Raw genomic sequence first — 21288 nt, forward strand, 5'->3', positions numbered from 1 at the left:
CAAACACATAAAATTTATGCTTGTAGATGTTTTAGTACACCTTCCCTTTCGGTGTCCACATTGCTGGCGAAGCATGCGCGCTCTCTTACGGAGAACGGTGTGCGATATTTTGTATCAAAACACTGAATTAGTCTAATTTTTTCAACTTATGGTTATATTTAAAGCATGTATTAAATAATTTGTTTTTTTATGCAAAAAGTTTCCGTTTCTTGATCCGATCTTTTTTCGCTTGCTTCAAATCATCAATGGCGGCCTTCATTACATTTACAGCGCTGCCTTTGTCAGAGGCTGTGCCAGAGGCACCAATATCTGGCATTTGGAGCTGGCCACTGCTAGTTGGATATCTAAAAAATACAGAAAAGTATATAATTTTTCCGAACCAACTTATGTGATCGAAATAGTGACTTACTTAAAACTAAAGCCCTTTGGGAACATAGGTTTGCACAGCAATGCCCTAAGTTGTGCGCGTACATTTTCCAAATGTAGACGGTCGCGTCTCTTTTCAACCACAAATGCATCTTCATCATCCTGATCGCTACCACTAAAAAAAGGAGTATAATCAGATTTGGTTTTATATTTCTTGCAGGGCTCCCTTACGATTCGTCATTAAACCCGTCAATAATCATATCCATTTCCTCTGCTTGTTTTTTCATCCAACCGATCTCACTTTGTGTGCGACGCAATTTCAGCTCTTGCTTATCAACTTCGCGAGCTAAATTAACACGTTCCTTCACAGCGCGTAGATATTTCTCCGAGACCGGAAACAGTGGTAAATCTTCGGCTTTAGGAAATGGGAACACAAATATTAAGCAAAGGCTATTTGAAAGCGCGCATTAACCTACTTCTATCCAATGTTTTGTAAAGTTTCACGTAGTTCTTTACTTCACCTGGCTCCATGAACATCACAGTTATTCCATTTTTATTGGCACGTGCTGTACGACCTGAGCGGTGTACGTAATTTTCGCTAGTCCGCGGAACCTAAACAAGACTTAGTAATTCAAAAATGCTTTAATAAATCCTTTTGTCTGCACTTACTTGATAGTGTATCACATGCTCGACATTGGGTATGTCAAGACCACGGGCAGCTACATCTGTGGCTATTAGGAGACCGTTTGGGTTGTCACGGAATCTTTCGAGGTTCTTCAGACGCTGCTTTTGTACCATACTCGCGTGCAGCGGCAAAGGGGCACACTCCAATAGACCAAACAGCGTAGCCAAGCGTTTCACACAATCGATTGAGTTGCAAAAAACGATTGTACGTCCAGGATGACGTTGCACGAAGTAGTATAGATAATAGTCCTTCTGGTCAATTGGACAGATTAGTCGGCATTCGGTGAGGGTCTGTGCGGTTTCTGCATTTTTTTTAAATATGTTAAATATGTTATAAAAGTCTAGCATGTGATTTGAATGTCTATTAATAAGGAAACATTGCTATTGCAATTGAGTCACACTTACGTTGACTTCTGGTGATGTCCACAATTTTGGGCTGTGAAATTCCCAGTTCTTCAATAAGGCTCTGTATTTTCAAGCCTGGTGTCTGTTTAATAAATTTTTTTCGCTTTCCAACATTTCGTCCTACAATCAAGTTATCGATTAGTATTCTTTACATTTATAAAAAATCTTACGCTGCATGTGGTCCGGTAAATCATGAACCAGCGTCAAAGTCGCCGAAAATACAAAATTTTGACGAGTTTGCTTTTTCTCTTCATTTGCGTTCAGCACCTTTAGAAGACTGCGAAGTTCTTCAAAATGTCCCTTCTCTACCATACGATCAGTTTCATCGATGACCAAAAAGCTTATGTCCTCCATTTTACTCAAATGTGGATTTTCCTGTTCATAAAGCTCCCACAAGCGCCCAGGTGTCGCGACTACTATTTCTGGGCACTGTTTCAGTAGACGCTCTTGTTTTGCCACCGCTAATCCACCGAAAATCGCTGCCACTTTTATACCTGCGAAAACAAAAATTTACGAATCGTGAAACAAATAATTGATTTTAGCAAAATTGAGTACCAGTGTATTTGGCTGCTGCCACCAAGTGGTCTCTGACTTGCACTGCCAACTCACGAGTTGGTGTCAGTACAACCGCATAAAGTGGACCATTTTCTTCCATATCTTCATCCGATTCGCTTGCTTCGTCTTCTGTAGGCAGAGTGGGATAAAAGTGTAGCTCTTCTGGAGGTGGCGTAAGCTCACGATCTTCCTCAACTTGCTTGGCATTTATTTCTGATTTCTGCCCTTTCACTTTTGGTGCTTTGCGTATGCCACTACGTACGTTTTTCGACTTTAGTTCCATAATACCCGCTAAAATTGGTATACCAAAAGCTAATGTTTTTCCGCTGCCCGTCTCTGCCGCACCAAGAATATCCTTCTTGCCTAAAATAGCAGCGGGAAGTGTCATTGCCTGAATTTCTGTCGGGGATTTGAAGCCTTTCTCAGATATTGCCCGCAGAACGGGCTGTGGTACACCTAATCCATTCCAACCCTGTGGTGCATGTTCCTATATCAGTACCAATAAATCAATACTTAATCACCTACATACCTCTAAGTCATCAATGCTTAACGCTGATTCGTTAACTATTTGCGGCGCTTCGGTTTCATCATCTTCGAGATTTTCATCCGCTCCACTGTTTTCAAATGCCGGTGGTCTTAGCAGTGCAAATCGGTCTGGTGGATACTCTTCATTAGCCAAACTGTCTTTTTGACTAGGTTGATCATCTTTGCTTACTTTGGTAGCACTCCTCTTTTGTTTGCGTTTTTCTCGCTTTTCTTTCCTTTTCTGTAGTAACTTTAATTTGCGTTCTGCTAAGCGTTTCTTTCTGTTTTCAGGCTTAACACTTGCTTCTATTTCTGAGTCTGAGTTCTCCTTTTCTGAACCTTTATCATCTGCCGTCTTCTCCAACTTGCGTTTTTTGCTCTCTACTTTGCGGTCCATTCGCTTCTCCTTCCTAGTACGCCTTTCCTAAAATTTAATGTTTTCACTTATTTTTACACAATGCGACTTAATAAAGTGATATACCTTAGCTGTTTCAACCATTTTGGGATCATAATCTTCCAGAACTTCTAAACCGATAAGGCCTTCGAAGCCGCCACCATCATCAGAGATAACGTTGCCCTTGATTTTTACTTGCTCCCATGATTTATTCTCCAGTGTGTCGCCGACAGTTTTTATTTTGTTGGGCTTTTCTTGGATTTTTGATTTCCTTGTTTTCGCTGCAGGCATCTTGTTTTAATTAAATTTTTTACAAATTGTGGGTTGTCATATGTGTTGATGCGGTAGTGAAAACAAATAACTTTTTGACGTTTGTGTCCGCACGTGCATTTGTTTTAGCGATATCGCAAAAACATCGATGCATCGAAAATATCGATGTTTTCCAACGATGAACCGAGATTTTTTGAAAACTCACATTTATAGTACATTAAGCCGTAATTTCGGGAAATGTTTAGTTACGTTCCCAAGTTCCGTTTGAAGCATAATTAGGTGATAGCAGGAGTTGAAAAACAAAAATTTACATGTATTTTGTTCTTGCTTTGGCGGCATAAACTGTCAAAATCTGTAATTTTTCAATTTGATATCGGAAGCCGTGCGGCGAAACACATACACAAAATCAGCTGAGCTAGTAACACCACCTTATATTAATTCGCCTTGATTAGATCTGTTGCAGTAATTAATTTCAAATGTTGTACACTTTTGCTAATACCATAATTTCTTGTGAAATATTATCTTAAAATCCTATGCGAATCGATGTGAAGGACGAAAAGTATCGATATAAGTTTCGATGCATCGAATCAAAGAAATACATCGATGTATATTTGCCACTGACATTCCTAATTTGTTTGGATTTGTAATTAGTTTGACAGCCACTGTAGGCGTCGATTGCTTGGAAGGGTAGCCATATCTCCACAATGATCAAATTTGTGATAAATTGATATAATTTTTCTTTGAATTAGGTATTTTCTGTCAAAATTTTCTACCATTATACCCTATATAGGGAGATCTCCCTTCGAATTCTAGTATGCAAATATACATGCATACATAGGCATATATTAATAAAAAACAACGGTTCGATACAATTAATTTTATTTCCGCATAGGTCTCACAAAATTTCGTTCCATTTCATATCCATTGTTGCATAAAATTTTTTTATATTCTTCTCAGATCGGATTCACAATTATTAATGTCGCTAATTAATTATCACTATTGAATTTTATAATTTTATCTCAAATTATGCCACACCCAATTTCGCCTTCAACGATGCGGGCATTTCCGGTGGTGGTGGTCGGGGCATGTGCAGATAAACCTTAACGGCATCATATATGAACCACTGAGCGGCAGTTAGAGTACCGATCATCACAATCCTAGGTCCAAGACCACCCCAAAGGCCTACATATGTAAAAAAAGGAAATAAAGCAAAAAAGAAATGTTAGTTTTTTTTGTTTGTTTGTTGAAAACCCAAAATTAGTGTTTTTGCTGAAATATTGCTACATACCGGCCCATCCCAGTTGTTTGGCTACATCGAAGGCTGAAGCGCCCTTGGCCTGGTTCAGTTTCGATACAACGGTATCGGCTGGATGCGACACAATGGCACAGAATACACCAGCAATGTAACCTGCGGCGAAAGTGACTACCAATTGCTCACCTTTCGTGCAGTCCTGACGTGGTTTGGGTACAACATACCTACAAAGAGACTCCCGTTAGCTCTAATGGCTCTTCTATTTCACTATTTTTTCTTCTTACTTGTACAACAACTCCAATGTCCTTTCGAAACAAGCGAACTTCATCATTGTATATGGGATTTGTCTCATCCACAATGGTACCAGACCCTTATAGAAGGCAGCGATGCCCTCTTGTGCCGACATCTTAGGCAAAGCCTCACGCAGCGTATTTGCGAATCCAGGTGTGGTTTGGATTTTCACCTTAGCCGCCTCCATGGGAGCTAAGGCAATATCGGCAAAGAACTCAGCCGAAGCGGAAGCAGCCAAATACAACCAAGTACGGTACAGATATGAGTTCTCCTCGCCGATCGCGTCAGAGTAGATCACCTTAAATACTTCATAGAGACCAAATTTACAGAGACCTTGCATCGAATAACCGAAGAACGTTGGCGCCCAACCCTTGGAAAGGCCTTTCACGCCATCTTCTTTCAGTGTAACGGCAAAACCGTTAAACACACTCTTGTACTTCGCGGGGTCGACTTGCAGGCGACATTTCACTAAATCCAATGGCACCACCATGGTGTGAGTGAGACCGCAAGAGATAATGCCTCCAAGACCACATAGAGCGAAGTAGGTGTTTGAACCAAATTCGCAGGAGTCTTTCAAAAATAAAAACAGTTATGTAAATATCAGATTTATATTCAATTTAAAATGTGCTTACCGCCCTCAACAGTGGCAGCGGCCATTATTTGGCGGTTTGGCGTGAGCTGTGGTCCATCACTGCGAGTGTTAGTCTGGCAACTCGCTGCCGAGAATGGAGTTTTAAAGGGAGAGTTTTGGGCGGCTTCCAGCAGCGAAGTGAAGAGCATTTCGGCGAATGTAGTTCACTGATTTGGCTAAACAAAAAATTATTTTATACTTAAAATTGGTATGCAAAAAATGTAGGATGTATTTAAATAAAATAGCACAGTAGACATAATTAAAAGTAAAAAAAAAATTAATAATAATTTTAATTTTGTATTAATTAAAAATTCCCGGTCAATTTAGGTTTTTTTTATTTACTTTTTGAGGTTAACCTAGCCTTTTGCCAAAAATGATGTAACCAGCGATTACATTTAAAGGCCAACTGTCGCTTTCATGTCTATCTCTTTTTGAGTAGAAGGTCATTAACACATTTATGTCCGACAAGTTTTATGCCAACGGAAACTTTACTTTAAAAACCGTGGCTTTTAAGATTTGTTTCGTCAATCACCACGCATAAATAAATATATTTTACTTTTCACAATTAAGGCAACGTATTTTCACATTCACGGCCAGATATGTATGTACGTACATACATAAATACACATTTGCACAAAACTTCTGCAGTTTAATTTCTGACTGGCAAAGAAATTTTAAAATTTTTTTACTCCTTAGCAGATTTTCTCTCTTGGCTAAAATAAGAGATAACATTTTGCATTATTTTTTCACGCTTTTACATAACACGCCTATATTTTGCATTTTTCAAAATTCTAATTGCTGGCCATTGCGTAATTATATTTTAATCTGTTATTCAGTAGGTTACTCTAAATTTTTTTAAATGTTGAATTTCTACATGCACTTATAATTACTAAAGTATATTTTTTGCAACTCACTTCGATTTAGAATAGCGAAAACTAAACTCACGAATATAGGAAGATTAAACAGGAAAAAAATAAATTTAATAATTGGAATATTAACGTGCACAAACGTTCACTGCACGCCAAACCACGAACCGAAATGCAGTGTAAAGAATTTTTATTTTATCTTGCAAGCATCCTCTATCTGACAACCAAAAACTCTCTGAATTTAAGAAATTTAGCTTGTATTGGCGAAACGTGACGAGAGCCCAATTATTATGTGTATGAGGAATGTATAGTATTTTGAGAAAATTGAAGATCGTTTAGGGGTTTTCTAACATTGGCTCGCATACACATTCGAAAATGCATTTGGCAAAAAACATGCTCTTTTGCGCACACATACATATGTACCTTTGAATGTACCTACATACACACGGAAACGTGTGCGAATTGCTATACGCATAACCACTGGTGGCAGATTAAGAGACATTATTTTCACATTAATTTATGCTCATTTTCTTCTGGCCTGAACTGAAAGTACCAATAAGGTCAAGGCCAGATACATGACCGCACTCATACCCCAATTAAACATCTTAATGAACTACATTTCCAGTAAAAGTAGTGCTTAGCTAATTACGAACGTTAGCTATACCTATTAAAATGAAGCTTCTCTCCGTTTTTGCTAATTTGTTACATTTTATGACCTAATTTGTAGTGTATTTCTAGATTCAAACTCCGATTTAAGTCGTACGCATAGTGTCAAGGAATATTATATTACTTTATTATCAGTTATTATTTTTTAATAATACAAGAGCTCAATTACCAGTTTCTATTTGCCAAGAGTCATGGAGCTCATTGGCAGTATACATGTGCAATTCATATAGTACATTAAGTTAACATTTATAGTAATAAATATTATTCTTAAAACCCCGCAACTACCACAATATCTAGTTGATAATGTACTCTGGTAAAAGAGGATTGTAAAAGCCTTTTGCCTGTGTTTTCTGTACATCGGCTAGTTAGTTTTGTTGTAGTTATTTGTTGCTGCGATTGCTTGATATTGGTATAGTCGACTTCTTGCCTAACGGGATGTTCTCCGCGGGTCAATCTTCCATTTGTTCGTTTAACTGTGCTAGTAAAGCGGCGCGTTTTGTTTCAAGTTCGGTTTCGCTTAGGGCTTGCTCTTCAGCATTCCTTGAGTTTCTGCCGGAATTTTCAATGTCCGACTGATTGCTACCGTTTGCGCTGATTGGTGTTAAGGAGCGGTGATGTTTTTTATCCTTTTTGCTTTTTTTGTCACGCTTCTTCTTCCGGGTAGCAGCATTGTCATCTATTTGAGATGCTGAAGGTGAGGCGATCGGCGAAGAAATGGGACGTTCGGATTCGCAGGATGACTGTGAAAAAAGATACATGCTAAGAGCGGAAATTATGCAAAGAAAATTTAGGCAAGCTACTTACAGCACGCGACGATTTTTTGTTCTTTCGACGCTTCTTTTTCTTAGACACGCGTTCGCTTTCCATGCTGGCACTAGAACTAACCGAACGCTGGAAAAATGTTTAAACAGTTTAAATTTGCTACTTTGTGCTTTTAATTATTCTAATTGACGCTTACCGAGCGTGAATGAGATTTTCTTTTCTTCGACTTCGGGTTCTCAGATTCCTCCTGATCATTCTCAATGTCCTGTGGAGCAATATATTTTATGGAATAGTTTCTAAAACATTTTTTTTTTCGTCTTACCGATTTTGAACTGGAACGTACTCGTTTCTTGTGCTTTTTATTTTTCTTTGATTTGCGTGAACGCGAATGGTGGTGACTACAGGCGTCTTCATTCTCTTTGATGTAGTCCTCCCAGATCTTTTTTACGCCAAGTTCCTTTTCGTATGTAGTGAATGCTTCTAAGTGTTCCACCAACTTTTTAGCAGCTTCGTAGGGTTCTTGAACTGAAATATTTGCCACTTGCCATTCGGCCTTAATTTCGTTTTCGAGCTTCCGCAAGCGACGCGATTCTTCTTTTATTCGCTCCTTTTCGACGGCCTCTGCCTGTTTGTGAAAATAAAATATTTTAATAATTGCGTTGGTTTATTTTGGGAGATTCAGATACCTTTTCGAGCAAAGCATTATAGGTCAATTTCACATTGCCCGCGTCCAAATTTGCCGAGCGTTTGTCCTCGCAGACAATTGTAGCAAATTCCTCAAACGTAGTATTTGCCTGCACCACATACTGCTTTTCTTTAAGGATTTCACGTATGATTTTCTTCTCGTCATGATAGCGCGCCTTTAAGTCTTCGACATAGAACTTAAATAAATCTAGTGGGGTTGATCCAGGCTGGCCGAGCATCGCTGAAAAACGCAAATCTGCTGAGATGATTGGATACAGTTCGACCCACAAGGACATGGAGGTTAGCTTTCCAGCTTCGTGCTGCGCATCTAGCAGAGAAAGAAATGCGTCGCGATTTTTGCGCTGTTGCCGCTTTAGACGTTTCTTCTCGCGTTCGCGCTCTTCGTCCTCTTCTTTTTCCAATGAACGAATATGCTCTTCGAAAACAATCAGCGCGTCCTCCTTGTCCATGCCGAGTAAGTTGACATCGTTCTTGAAAGCAGCGTTTTGCAGCAGCATGAGTTGTGCCTGCGCCCATGTGGATTCGTACGTAATCGTGGTCATCGATTCCAGTAGTTCACCAAGCACCTTCATATTGCGCTTTTTCATCAAGCGGGTTTCCTCTCTTTCCCTCTTTGCTAAGTTGAAAATGCAGTCATCATAAATATCGCGGCGATCCTGTTCTGGTACATTTGTCCAAATTTTATTCGTCGCGAATAACTCTTCACATTTATAGTATTTCATTTGTGAATTCATTTTATCGGTGGACATGAGAAAACGTTCAAGATCTTCCTTCGCTTTTTTGGCGCGCAATCGTGACTCTTCGCGCTCGTCTTTGAGTTTTTGGGTCTTATATGCGTTAAAAGTCTGCTTCTTTTCATTTAAGTTTTTAAAGGAACTATAACGTGGATCCTTGGAGATTATTTTCACGCACTGATCCCAGTTAGCGTTTGAGGGTACATTTTTCTCCCGCAGCAAATCCTTGAAAGCTTCAATAGCCTCCTTTTTATCCTTATACATGATTTTGGTCTCCTCAGCTGGCGATTCTTTTTTAGCTGCCGTGTGATAACATTAATTGAAACTTTTCCATATTTGCGTAGACATAGCTTACTTACCATTTTCCTTCTCTTCCTTGCCAGCTTGTGGCATTTCGATGGAGGCTAATGTAGCGGCCATGGCCTGATCAAGGGCGGACGAAGAGTTTTCGTTACTGCCCGGGGTCAAAGGTGATCGAATATCAGGTGTAGCTATATTTACCACAGTGGGAAGAGTCGCGGGGAGTATACTGGCCAGAGCTGCTGGTGGCACCAACCCTGCTAAGCTGGATGAAGTCATGGCAGCTACTGCCTTCGCCGCTGCGGCAGCTCTATTTTGCAATAAAATGGTTTATGTATTATAATTACTAACATTTTACAGTAAATGGGTACTTACTCTTCAGCTTTAACTTTTGATTGCATGTCCAAAAACTCAGGTGGAGGTTCCCAACGCGATTCCTTACTATTTACGTTGTGGTAGTACACTTTTCCAGCGTCCGAACGATACTCTTTCCAAGGGCATTGGTGAGTCAATCGCTCTGCCGGAGTCATCAGGGCTTCAGGTTTTTCCCAGGAGCTTTGCTTAGTATTATTATTGTAGTAATACGGTCGTCCATCCGGAGCTTTGTGTTCGGTCCATTCGGTGTTAGGCGGTATGCCACCAAACGCCGCGGCCAACTCTGGTGGCGGTGGCCCTCCAAACCCTGGCGGCGGCATGTTAAACATTGGTGGCATACCCATAGGGGGCGGAATTGCACCTGCCGCTGCTACCGGAGGTACATTCATTGCCTTTTGTTACAATTAACACAGACAGATAGAAAAAATGCTGCGAATCAAAACTCTTAAACCTGTCAACGTATGCCAAAAAAACTCTTCTGAGCTCCGTAGTTTCCTAACCTCAAACGCCGCACTTGTGCCGAGTCCAGATAATATCGGCTGCACGTTTTTAGTATGCTATATAAAAGGACAAGTTATTTTTTTTGTATTATGGATCAACTATTTTGTAACTTGCTTTTAATCTTGGGTTTGTTTACATTATTAAATAAATTGAACCATGCAAAACCCGATAAAAATTACAATCCCCGGCTGCAGAAAACGCTCACTTGACGTTTGAAAGCGTCGACCACGGTTGCATTTACTGCAGTGGACTGCATAGTGACGTCGATGTGTAGATTTAGCAAAAGGTTTCAAAACAGTGAAAAATCGAGAACCAAAAATTTTCATTGAATCATGATCGAAGTATCGATTTGCTTATTTACTTTGTTGAAGAAAAGTAGTGACATTATTAAATGCGTTTGATATTGTTAAAAAAGAAAATGAAATACATTTAATGTATACAAAATACACGTGAACATTGCAAAGATTGCATATTTATCAAAATATAAGTGTTAGGTGCTCCTTTTATATGAAAATTTGCTAGTGAAACTGCAAAGAATTTAACAACAAATAAGTTAAATACTATTACTAATAAAGTGAAAAGAGTGATAAATAATGTAAATATATACGATTCTTAACATTCCCGCCAAGTTTCATCACAAAATTTGTTATAGTTTTGTGAAAACACCCAAAAACCGATGTAATGAAAAGCCAAAACGTACCAAATATTGAGCTCTAATCAATCTATTTATGCATAATAATACTATTTTTTACAGTTTAAAAATGGGCGCGTATCTAAGATGCAACTGTTTACCCCAACTGTAGTGGAAATGCTGTCAACTGTTGGGTCCAACAGTTACGTCTTGAGAAACAGACAGCTGATACTAAATAAAAGAGCACAAAAATAAAAAATTTTACGAAGCCAAAAATATGAACATATGAACACTGAAGCATCCCAACTTAAGCTATTATTCCATACGAACACAGGTACATATGTACATACATATGCTTATAAGTCCACGAATTTCCGATTTATTTTAAACATACACTTGTATTTTATTTTATTTATAGCCAGTTTCATTTTTTTTTTTATTTTTTCTGCATTTTGAGAAGAATTAAGGGCCAAAGCGTCCAAATAAATCATAAATAATTTCAGTCGGTGTGGCAAGACTTTCTAGAGTTCTACTTTCACAAATAAACACAACACTGCAATTTTCAAGGTTGTCAAAAGTTTATTAAAATAAGGTTCGTTCGCGTAGCTGTTAATTGTTCATGTTTAACCAAAACTTACAAGTTTTTGCGTTCGCGTACGCAAAAAACTTGCAAAGTAGGGGAAATTGAGAGAGCAAAGTGACATTTCATTTTGAGGGGAAGCTGCTGGTTTCTGTTGGAAAAATTTTTGCCAACAGCAATTTGCCAACAGGAAAACAGCTGATCAAAAACAGCTGGTTGGCATTTACGCAAATCACAAAATTGAATTTGATGGTTTGGAAGTTAAAAATTACAAAATGCGACTAATTAAACTTGTAAGAAGTAAGTAGTTATTTGTTTAATCAATAAACTGTGCCAGGATACCACTTTGTAATGAGTTTTCGTACGTTTTAAATTTTACACTTTTGAATGTAAACAAAAATTATATCAGCTGTTCGTCTAACTTGCAAGTTTCTGCAAATTTTCTGTTCGCGTACTATTTTGGATATTTCTCTCTTGTGAGCGAACAGATGACATTTCGCCGGAATTTGGCAGTTGGTTGGTTTCTGTTGGAGATTTTAAACGAACGCACCTATAAATAGTGCTCCGATTATGAGGGTGTCGCCGTGATATTTACCAAATACGGAAATGGTTTGCCTAAAGAGTGTTGTATTCAAATCGGATCAATAGCGGTCTACCATCTAAATTTCGTTTTGAGAAACTATGCTCCAGGGATTGTGCATTTCATATCATCGAATCTCAACCAAATTTCTAAGGCAACAGATGAAACTAATCATGTCCAAACCCAGATTAAAATGGATGATGCTGATGCTTCTCTCGCTCATTGCATTCAGTTGGTGCCTATTCTATAGTTCCAATATGAACCGGGTAGACGTTCGATATTGCTATATGAATACATTTACTACCGTTCCTTCAATTTATTCACCAACACAAAACAAACCTGCCGATGGACCACATCTTTTAGAAGATGTGATGCTAGTCGAACCAAAGCCCAACGCAAGTGGACGCAGTATCATATTTCACGAAACCAGTTGCCCACACGAGAAACTGCGAAGTAGTGTAAAATATATGGGCAACGCACCACTTAATATGATGGAGTTAACAACGCGAGAAGCTTGTGCCATCGAGTCGGCCGCATTACACAATCCGAGCTTTAGCGTTTTTGTATTATTCGCTAGTCCCGCTTATCGAGATTACAATAACACCCCACCAGTGATAGAAGCAATTCTCAGCTACCCAAACGTACATCTACGTAATTTAAATTTATGGACTTATGCAGCGGGTACTCCAATGTACCAGTGGCTTAAAGATGGAAAGCTCTTTAGTTCCAGGTTATATGAATTCAATAATAATATTATGCTATTATAATGTTCTTAACTATTCCCCGTTTTTAGTTATGTGCTTTCACATCTTTCCGACTTTCTGCGCTACCTTACATTGTGGCGTTGGGGAGGCACTTATCTCGATATGGATGTTGTGGTTCTGCGTAGTCTCGAAAAATTACCACCAAATTATACAGGCGCAGAGTCGAGTACATTTCTTGCGGCAGGAGTGATGAACTTTTCTCCCGATGGCTTTGGCCACGAAATCGCTGAGAAATGCTTACTCGACTTTTTGTTAAATTTCGACGGTGGAGATTGGGGAAACAACGGGCCGGGCGTTATAACACGCGTTATGAATGATGTGTGCAAGACTAGTAACATTGAGTTAATGATGGAACCAAAACGATGTATGGGCTTCCATGTAATGCCAAGGGAAGTATTCTACGCAATACCTTGGAAGAAATGGGAATATTTCTTCGAAGCGCAGTACCTGACCGAAACACTAGATTTGCTTCAACATTCATATGTAGCTCATGTGTGGAACAAACATTCTAAGCAAAGGCGTATTAAAGTGGGCGCCAATGCCGCTTATGGCATATTAGCTGAAAGGCATTGCCCAAAAGTATATGCAGCAGCAGGGGAGTATTTTTAAAATAAAAGAACGTAAATGGCAATAGGAATCCGGATAAACGTCATAGGTATTTTATTGTCGTATTTAAATTGGGGCAACTAATCAGGAGTTAAGTGTAACTAAAATAGTTGTTTAACTCAGAAGGAGGCAGCTTAGAATGTACAACGCGTTCAAATGTTAAGTTTTATTGCTTATGTTATGTTATTTTATGTTTTCTGACGAATGTTCTGTACATATATAACTATGAAGAGATTTAACAGGTTTCAACCCCGACCAACAGGAAGTATTCTCTTTGAAAACTCATTACTGTATTTTTTTTTGTGGTATTAAAATTAAGCTAGTTTATTTACACACCAGTTCTGCACAAACAAAATTTAGCAAATCCACTAAAGTATATATTTTTTATTCTTTAAACGAATCTCAATAAATTATTAACTTTTAAGTTACTCTTAAAAACCAAAGTATACGTACATATGTATATACAAAATTGGATGAACTTTTGATATTGTTTTTACCTGTTATTAAGCAATCTCTGAACCTCTAGGATATATATATAATCCATATTATTGAAGTCATAGTGATCATTAAGTAGCATTTTCGCTTTATTTTTTTACCGATAATGCTCTGTAAAGTAGAAGTTTGTTTAGAATAAAACAAAAATGGTCATACAAAAATGTAGTTGAAAAGGCAAAAATCCTTCCTATTTCTGCTACGTGTGCGATTCGAAAATTATTTTTATACACATAAATAGTGTAAATGGGTAATAACTATGTGGAATATAATAGATTGCACCTGTAAGCCAATAATCAAAGTTTTACGAACAAAATTGTTATTTAGAATAAAACATGCACTAGCACTGAAAAAACCAAAATTGTTTCATGCAAGAGAGTAAGCAACTTAGGGGTTCCATATAAACGTTTTTTTTTCTTGTGTCTTAATAATTTCATTCTTATTTTTATAAAATCTACTCATAATTTTTAACCGTAATAAATAAATTTACGCGTATGTTAACGGTCTCCTCTTCTGATGAATGAATTCTTGTTCGACACGTGAATTTTTCGGTACAATATAGAATAAAAGCGAGCCACCGGTAACAAAGAAACTACAAAGTTTGAAAAAAAACAAAATTAGTAAATTCAAATAAATGGTTTAACGAAGGCTTAACATACCCCTTTTCATTTAAAATATCTCTAATGGTATTACTTAAGTCAACTTTATGCACGCAGCCCACTTTCCGATTTTCATAGTAGACATTTATGTTGCCAGGGCGGTAGCTATTAGATTTATCACATGACAATGGCTCTAATAATAAGGCGTTTATGCAATCCTCCATGCTGAAAAAATATATGTATTTCGTTATTCGAGTATTTGTGTGCGTTCAATCAAGTGTTTATGTGTACATTAACTTACGTTACATTCTCTTGCAGCTCTTGTTGAAAATCGCTAAATAAAAATTCTGGGTAAGAAAAGGCTGCTGGCCATACCAGAGTGTCTTTATCATCATCCAAATGCACTGGATGGTCTTCCAAAGGAAGAAACTTTGGACGTAGCAACTCCTCTGTAATAGACATATTTTTCTTTTGGTCATCAAATTTTATGCCGCGCTTCGTCAAAGCATCAATTAGTTGTTGAGTGCGTACCATGCGCTTTTTCGATTCTGCAGATTCTTTGCGTTGATCACGTTCAATTTCCAGCTGCAAATTAATAAAATTAACTTTACAGTGTATGCTTAGAAGGTGTCATGGACGCTAGGCAACCTTTTTTGTTTTATTTTTCTTTAACAGTTCTTTAGCTTCTACGTTGCTACCGTCGCGTTCTAGTATTTCATCGCATAATTCTGAACATAACTCGAATTTGTTCAAATAAAAAGCACATTGAGCAGCACGCCAGCGTGCTTTTGCATACTCCGGATTATATTCCAGAGCGCGTTGAGCGTCACCAAGCGCTGATCTATTTTGTTAAAATATTGAGATTCTTATATGAATTTATATACGGATCTTTTCCTACCGATAGTTCTTGAGAAAGAAGTGTGCAGCTGAACGATTATTATACAACACAGATTTCACCTCTGGCTTATCACATTTGGCTTTTAAAGCCTCTGTAAAGCTATATATTGCTGTGCGGAACTTTTTATGTTTCATGTAAAAGTTGCCGTCCTCTTTGTAATTGAGAGCAAGCTCTTCAGCTGTATTCTCCTCTGGATCATATTTTAACTTCTGCAGACCTTCAAACATTGGATGCACTTCGTCGCCGGGCTGTGGTGCTTTCTTCATGAAGAACGGATGCTTTTCCATTTCCTAAGAGAAAATTTTTAAATAGTTTTCTTTATAAACAAATTAATTCAAATACTTCCTGCCAGCGATCCTCTGGCCAACCTTCTTCGTAGCGTTTCCTTTCCAAACCATCAATGAATGCATCCAGATCTTCATCTAGTTTAGCGGCCAACGCCAAACGCTCCTCGTCTGTCCATTTCTTATTCATTGCCATTTGCTCGTCGGTCATAATTTACAGATTTTAATTGAAAACAATTCGCGTGTGCACCGAAAAAAGATGTAAACAAATCGTGCAAGAAGTCAACATGTGTTTTCCGGTGCTGTGTTTAGTGAGCGCCACAGCTGGGTCGCAGAGCTGCATTGATACAAACAGGAAAAAATGGAAGCGTACAAAAGGCACCATTCGTCGCATTTAAATTTTACGGTACATTTGCGCGTATTTACATACATTCATACGTACGTATGAGAGAAGAATATTTTATACAGATGCATATGTGTGCAAATATATATATTTTAGTAAGTAACACAAATTTCTAGAGAAGTGCCATTAACCAATTCAAAATCAGCGGAAGAAAATCTTTCTAATGTGGTTACTCCATTTTTAGGGGTGGCAGTATCGAAGAGATGTCGATCTCAGTAATTAAAAAAAAACTTTCTATATCTAAGTTTTTTTTTTGTTATAAAGAAATGTGCGTAAGGGCTCGATATGTTCGTGCATAAAAATTCTTTAATATAGAAAGGCCCTAACTCATATAGTCGCTCAAATACAAAAAAAAACCGTAACTGACTTAAATTTTTTATTGCTTAAAATGATGTGGGGCCTTAGAATGCAATCAAAAGGGAATTCTAAATTTTTACTTAATTATGGTTTTTTGTATTTCAGCGACCATATGAGTTAGGGTCTTTCTATATTAAGGTAGCGATATGTATGTGAACTGGCATGCGCGTAAGACTGTTTTCTCTGTTTGTACCGTAAATAATTCCGCAAGCGCACGAATTTGCAAATACTTCGCCAAAAAATAAAAGGGCCAAATAAACAATGCGTTAAAAAATAAAATCTGGGCCTTTTTGCTACTTTTTTTTTTAATGAATAAACAATGCCATAGCAAAAACCAAGAGCATGAATGGGTTATACCACGCTCGTTTCTTTTTATTAGAGATGAAGTTAGCAAACTAGCTATGCAGTTTAAAGTGTTGTGCAAACTAACGTAGGTGCATAAATATGCTAACGAGCGCGTTGACATTAGTGCATACATAAATACATACATATGTGTGTATGTAATTAAAAAAATACAATATTTGAAATTGAAAGTTGTTTCATTGTTCGCGGAAGTTGTGTGTAGACATACAAATACATAATTCGCACTTTGTTAATAAATACGTCATGACTGAAAATTCTTCCTTTTTTCTTCATACCAAATACATACATATGTACTTATTTCCTTGTTTGTATGCTTGTCTGTTAGCTCACACGTGTAAGCTGTACTGGCATATTTTGCACAATTGACTGGAGATTTAAGCCTATTTCCATCAAATATTTAATAATTATAAACAGTGTTTCTCTAAAAGTTCCGCTGAATTTTGTGGATGAGTGTGCAGCTTTGCAAAAACATACACCTTTTTTTTATTCTCCATGAACTTTTGCTACTACATACATATTTTTTGCACTAACTTGCTTATTGTGCTGCCCGTCCAACTCAGCTGTGGACATTTGCAAAATAGCCATACATACATACAGACATGTGTACACATTTGCATAGTGCAATTTACTATGAATAGTAAGTATGTTAGCACGGATAAAATAAATCCGAGTAAATATTTAACTGAGATGCACATAATACCCTACACTTTTTAAAAAGGCTGAATAAAATCTAAAACAAACAAACACATTTTAAAGCTATGTGTGATATAATGCTTTAAGTTTGTGCGTTGCAAAAAAAAGGTATTACAAAAAAACCATCGACGTTTAAACTGATAAAGTTGTAGATAGGCTGTTAGGTGTCAGTCGCAATATACAATGCGAAAATCGCGCAATTCATTAAGGGATTGACTTCCTCTGGGGTACAGTGTGAAAAGGTGTGCTGCTTTACTTTTAAAACTGAAAAACTGAATTGTGTTACAATTGAACACTTATCATATTACTAAAAAAAAAACATTAACGAAGTGCAGCTTTATGCCAGTAAATTATTTTTTTTTATAAACAAAGGATACAAATAACAAATTTAGTTAACTTTAAGTGACCTATTTTGAAAAGGAATAAAAATAACAAGCGCAACTGAACTGATCCACTATAATACATACTTATTTATGTACATACATATGTATGCATATAAAATAGCCATTCGCGGTGTGACTGTGACAGCTGTCCTGCAGACAAGAGGTTGTTCACACAGTGCCGCCATTTAATTATTTAATAACAGACAAATTATGGCTACCGCTGTTATTATTTCTGTTTAGTACCTTATCTAAGTGTTTTTAAAGCATGCTAGTGAAAGTGAAATATGTGATAAGAAAAGTTAACGAAATACTTTATCAAAAAGATAGTGTGTGTTGAACACTTGGCCGAAATTGTGCTGCCACACCACGCATCCCGCGATTCCCGATTTTATTAAAAACGAAATATACATACATACACTCAGCAGCAGAAGTATGGGTACAGTGATATAATATATATATTTTTTAAATATAACAATGTTTTGCATGTTAAATGTTTTCCTTAATTTTTTTTTTAAACATGGCTGATAGTATGACAAGAAACATATACATACATACATACATATGTATGTAAATCAAATTTCCAAACTTTGACCAAAATTAAGTAAAATTATACAAGTTTTTAATATATATGTATATGTACATCGTCAAATTTCGAGTTTGCTAATTAAATTTTAGTATAATAATAAAGCGTATGTTAGAATCGGCTAAGAATTCACGTTAATTTTTAATAAATATAATTTATTTTTTAACTGTGGTTAAAAACTTTGAAATTTTAGTGTTGAGTATTTTTCAAAATTTGTAGAATTTTCCTAAATTTTTAAATTTATACGGCATATTAAAAAAAAACAAGTAATTTTTAAGCAAACAGCTCAACCGACTTCAATTCTCATATACAAATGTAGGATTACTGTTAATTTGTTAAAGAACCACCTCGGAGACATACCTTTCCGATAGAAAAAGAATTATCGAAATCGGTTTGACGTGGTCCAAAGTTATGCGGTAACATATGCACATAAAAAAATATTCCGACGAATTTATAACTTTACTTTTCTTTTTTTTGAAGTCGGTTAATAATGAAAAATAATAAAATAAAACATTGTAAATATTAAAAAAAAACTACCACTGTACGCACACTTGTGCCGCTTAGTGTATGTATGTGTAATTATCTACAAACGTCGTTTGGCTCATATAATCTGTAATTCCTAAAACTAATCGCTCTGTGATAAGTAGTAATCGTTATCTTCGTTGTTGACTCATTATCGGATATGAGCGTAACCGAGTACAAATTCTGATTATGTTTTATTATTTTAAACTCATTCAATGCAGTGCTTCATTTATGTATTTGATTTTAAATTTTACGCACATTTAATAACTATAACTTGGCAGGCAAACAGTTTCACTGGGTCTCATTTTGAATTTTTTCACCCTTCCGCAGAACTCTCTTTAAGCGCGTTAATTGTAAGAATGAGCGGACTGCCATGAAGTATGTATGTCAGGAGCGCTATCAGAAGCGTATATATGTATCTATTCTGCTGTCATTTGTTTAGTAAAAGAAAAATTATAAATATACCTTTCCATACATACATATGTATTTCGCTGGTTCATATACTTACATACATACATATTTGCATAGAACGCTATGCGTCATATATTTCTCTCCGGCTATGAATATGCGTGTAGTAAAATGGGGTTATTCACATGGGAAAGCACACCGAGTACGCTTTGTCATTTAATAATAACAGATTGTCGCCTACATAAAGTATGCTCGAACATTTTGTTTATATGGAAGAAAGTGCACAACACCGTCAATAAAAAAATGATCAAAAATCAACGGGATTTTGCAGAAATTTCAAATCTGTATATTATTGTATAAAATTTAATAGGCTACAAAACTGCATAGCCAATAAGTTTCTAGAAATTCTGAATTAAAAGTTGAAAATTGCCAATGACATTTTTTGAATTTTCCTGAATTGTGCCCAAGTCTTAAACTTTGTTTTATATGGTTTATGTTATAGTATCTATGTAGTATATTTTTATTAACAATTTACGAAAAAAATGTATCACGTAAAACATTGTGAATATTGTAAAACATAAATGTGTGCTATTTACGTGGGCGCCTCATTATGTATGAATTTATAATTGAATACGACAACACGAAGAACGAAAAAATCGTGTCAAAATGCCTTTATGATAAATTGTGGGGAAAATATTTTAACGATGAAAATATTCTAGCTCAACATGTAGGGTCATTTTCTCATGCATTTTCTCATGAACACATACCTATTTGCCAAAATTGAGTGTTTCATCGAGGAAAGAATACCTTTGAAACCCTTTATTATCATTCAGCTCAGTGTACTCCATTTTTCTTCCTTCTTAACATTCAGCTTAGCTTACACTTTTTTCAGTGTGTATATTTCTTTTGCATATTTATTCATATCGTGAATGACCCTATGCTTTTTTGCGCATGTCAAAGAATATTGTGCACTTCACTCATTCTGACCAAATTGAGCATTTGAGCAAAAAGTTGCACATTTCGAAAAGCGTGTCGATAGCGCTTTGAGTAGAATTTTTGTCATAAATTTTATAGCATTTTTATGGGTTTCATAAACTGATAATTTATTTTTCTGATTTGATTATATATGATTCTTGCATGGATTTTTTATTATTATTTTTATTTAAAAATGCATCTTTAAATTACTTCGATATTTAGCAATTTTGGTTGGGTTTAGATTTCTTTGATTTGTAAATAAACATCTTCACACATTTGTGTATAATATCTTCAATCAATTAATTCCACGGCGTTCTGAAGAATTGGGCATCGCCCAGAACACACTATGGTGAATTTGCGTAAGGATCTCGGTCTATGTACAATACATACATAAATATTTTTAAATGATTTTAAATACATGATTAAAAAAAGAAAACGTCGAAACCGAGCAGTCCTCGAAGAATATTCGACAAGAAACCTTAAAAGAGTGAAACTGGCCTTAAAAGTTAACGCAAAAACAAAACCTCCCAGCTCTACGTATTCGGCAAAAAATTGTCAGCTTTATTATTGGAAATATTTGTAGTTGCAGTATTTAGAAAACAAAATGCCAATTTATAAAATATGTAAATCATAGGGAAAGATAGTGGGAATTCACCCCAAACATACTCAAATGCATACAATAAATATGCACGAGAATTTATAGAGACAATTTGTTCTGTAGCAATAAAATTAAGAATTAGTACACTCATATTACGCATGCAGATAACTACGTACATTAGGGTGGTCCACAAAAAAAACCTAAAGTCGGAATATTAAAACTCTCGCCCACTAGGATTGTTCTATATCGGAAAACTATATCCCTGTGTTTTTTATTTTGGAACCAAA

The 21288-nt window shown here is 36.5% G+C and overlaps 6 protein-coding genes across 9 annotated transcripts in view; 2 read left to right on the top strand and 4 right to left on the bottom strand.

The window, feature by feature from the left end:
* Positions 1-21288, top strand: part of LOC108360606 (sister chromatid cohesion protein DCC1) — a 40103-nt gene that overhangs the window by 1382 nt on the left and 17433 nt on the right. The window contains exon 4 of one of the 2 annotated variants that reach the window (XM_017612965.1): positions 27-184. The exons of the other annotated variant lie outside the window; for it this stretch is intronic. Within the exon in view, the coding sequence (XP_017468454.1) occupies positions 27-126 (100 nt within the window). The 3' untranslated portion in view covers positions 127-184. Of the gene's footprint in view, positions 1-26; positions 185-21288 lie in introns of those variants that run through there. 2 annotated transcript variants of the gene reach the window in all.
* Positions 132-3316, bottom strand: LOC108360603 (ATP-dependent RNA helicase DDX24). The gene is made up of 10 exons (XM_017612959.1): positions 3017-3316; positions 2540-2959; positions 2011-2482; positions 1626-1949; positions 1456-1575; positions 1036-1352; positions 843-978; positions 598-781; positions 410-541; positions 132-344 (listed from the first exon to the last, which is right to left on the bottom strand). Exons 1-10 carry the CDS (start codon positions 3218-3220, stop codon positions 188-190), a joined length of 2466 nt encoding a protein of 821 aa, XP_017468448.1. The 5' UTR covers positions 3221-3316; the 3' UTR covers positions 132-187.
* Positions 4062-6792, bottom strand: Mpcp1 (Mitochondrial phosphate carrier protein 1). 2 transcript variants are annotated; one of them, XM_017612968.1, is made up of 5 exons: positions 6288-6792; positions 5375-5549; positions 4736-5312; positions 4488-4675; positions 4062-4381 (listed from the first exon to the last, which is right to left on the bottom strand). In XM_017612968.1, exons 2-5 carry the CDS (start codon positions 5520-5522, stop codon positions 4224-4226), a joined length of 1071 nt encoding a protein of 356 aa, XP_017468457.1. In that variant the 5' UTR covers positions 5523-5549; positions 6288-6792; the 3' UTR covers positions 4062-4223. The 2 variants fall into 2 exon arrangements, with proteins under 2 accessions (XP_017468457.1, XP_017468458.1); XM_017612969.1 differs by lacking the exon at positions 6288-6792 and adding an exon at positions 5716-5731.
* Positions 7011-10337, bottom strand: Prp40 (pre-mRNA processing factor 40). Of its 2 annotated transcripts, XM_017612961.1 has the most exons (8): positions 10233-10337; positions 9782-10173; positions 9466-9716; positions 8354-9405; positions 7990-8292; positions 7864-7932; positions 7710-7796; positions 7355-7645 (listed from the first exon to the last, which is right to left on the bottom strand). In XM_017612961.1, the coding sequence occupies exons 2-8, from the start codon at positions 10168-10170 to the stop codon at positions 7355-7357; spliced, it is 2442 nt and encodes an 813-aa protein (XP_017468450.1). In that variant the 5' UTR covers positions 10171-10173; positions 10233-10337. The 2 variants fall into 2 exon arrangements, with proteins under 2 accessions (XP_017468449.1, XP_017468450.1); XM_017612960.1 differs by having other exon boundaries at positions 7011-7645; positions 9782-10337.
* alpha4GT1 (alpha1,4-galactosyltransferase 1) lies at positions 12052-13476 on the top strand. The gene is made up of 2 exons (XM_017612966.1): positions 12052-12803; positions 12867-13476. The coding sequence occupies exons 1-2, from the start codon at positions 12175-12177 to the stop codon at positions 13444-13446; spliced, it is 1209 nt and encodes a 402-aa protein (XP_017468455.1). The 5' UTR covers positions 12052-12174; the 3' UTR covers positions 13447-13476.
* Positions 14031-16005, bottom strand: Dpit47 (DNA polymerase interacting tpr containing protein of 47kD). Its single transcript, XM_017612967.1, has 6 exons — positions 15775-16005; positions 15433-15722; positions 15183-15375; positions 14836-15119; positions 14595-14759; positions 14031-14527 (listed from the first exon to the last, which is right to left on the bottom strand). Exons 1-6 carry the CDS (start codon positions 15925-15927, stop codon positions 14422-14424), a joined length of 1191 nt encoding a protein of 396 aa, XP_017468456.1. The 5' UTR covers positions 15928-16005; the 3' UTR covers positions 14031-14421.

Source organism: Rhagoletis zephyria, unplaced genomic scaffold (genome assembly GCF_001687245.7).
Source record: "Rhagoletis zephyria isolate East Lansing unplaced genomic scaffold, Rhagoletis_zephyria_1.1 Rzeph_scaffold_00593, whole genome shotgun sequence".
Lineage (NCBI taxonomy): Eukaryota > Metazoa > Arthropoda > Insecta > Diptera > Tephritidae > Rhagoletis > Rhagoletis zephyria.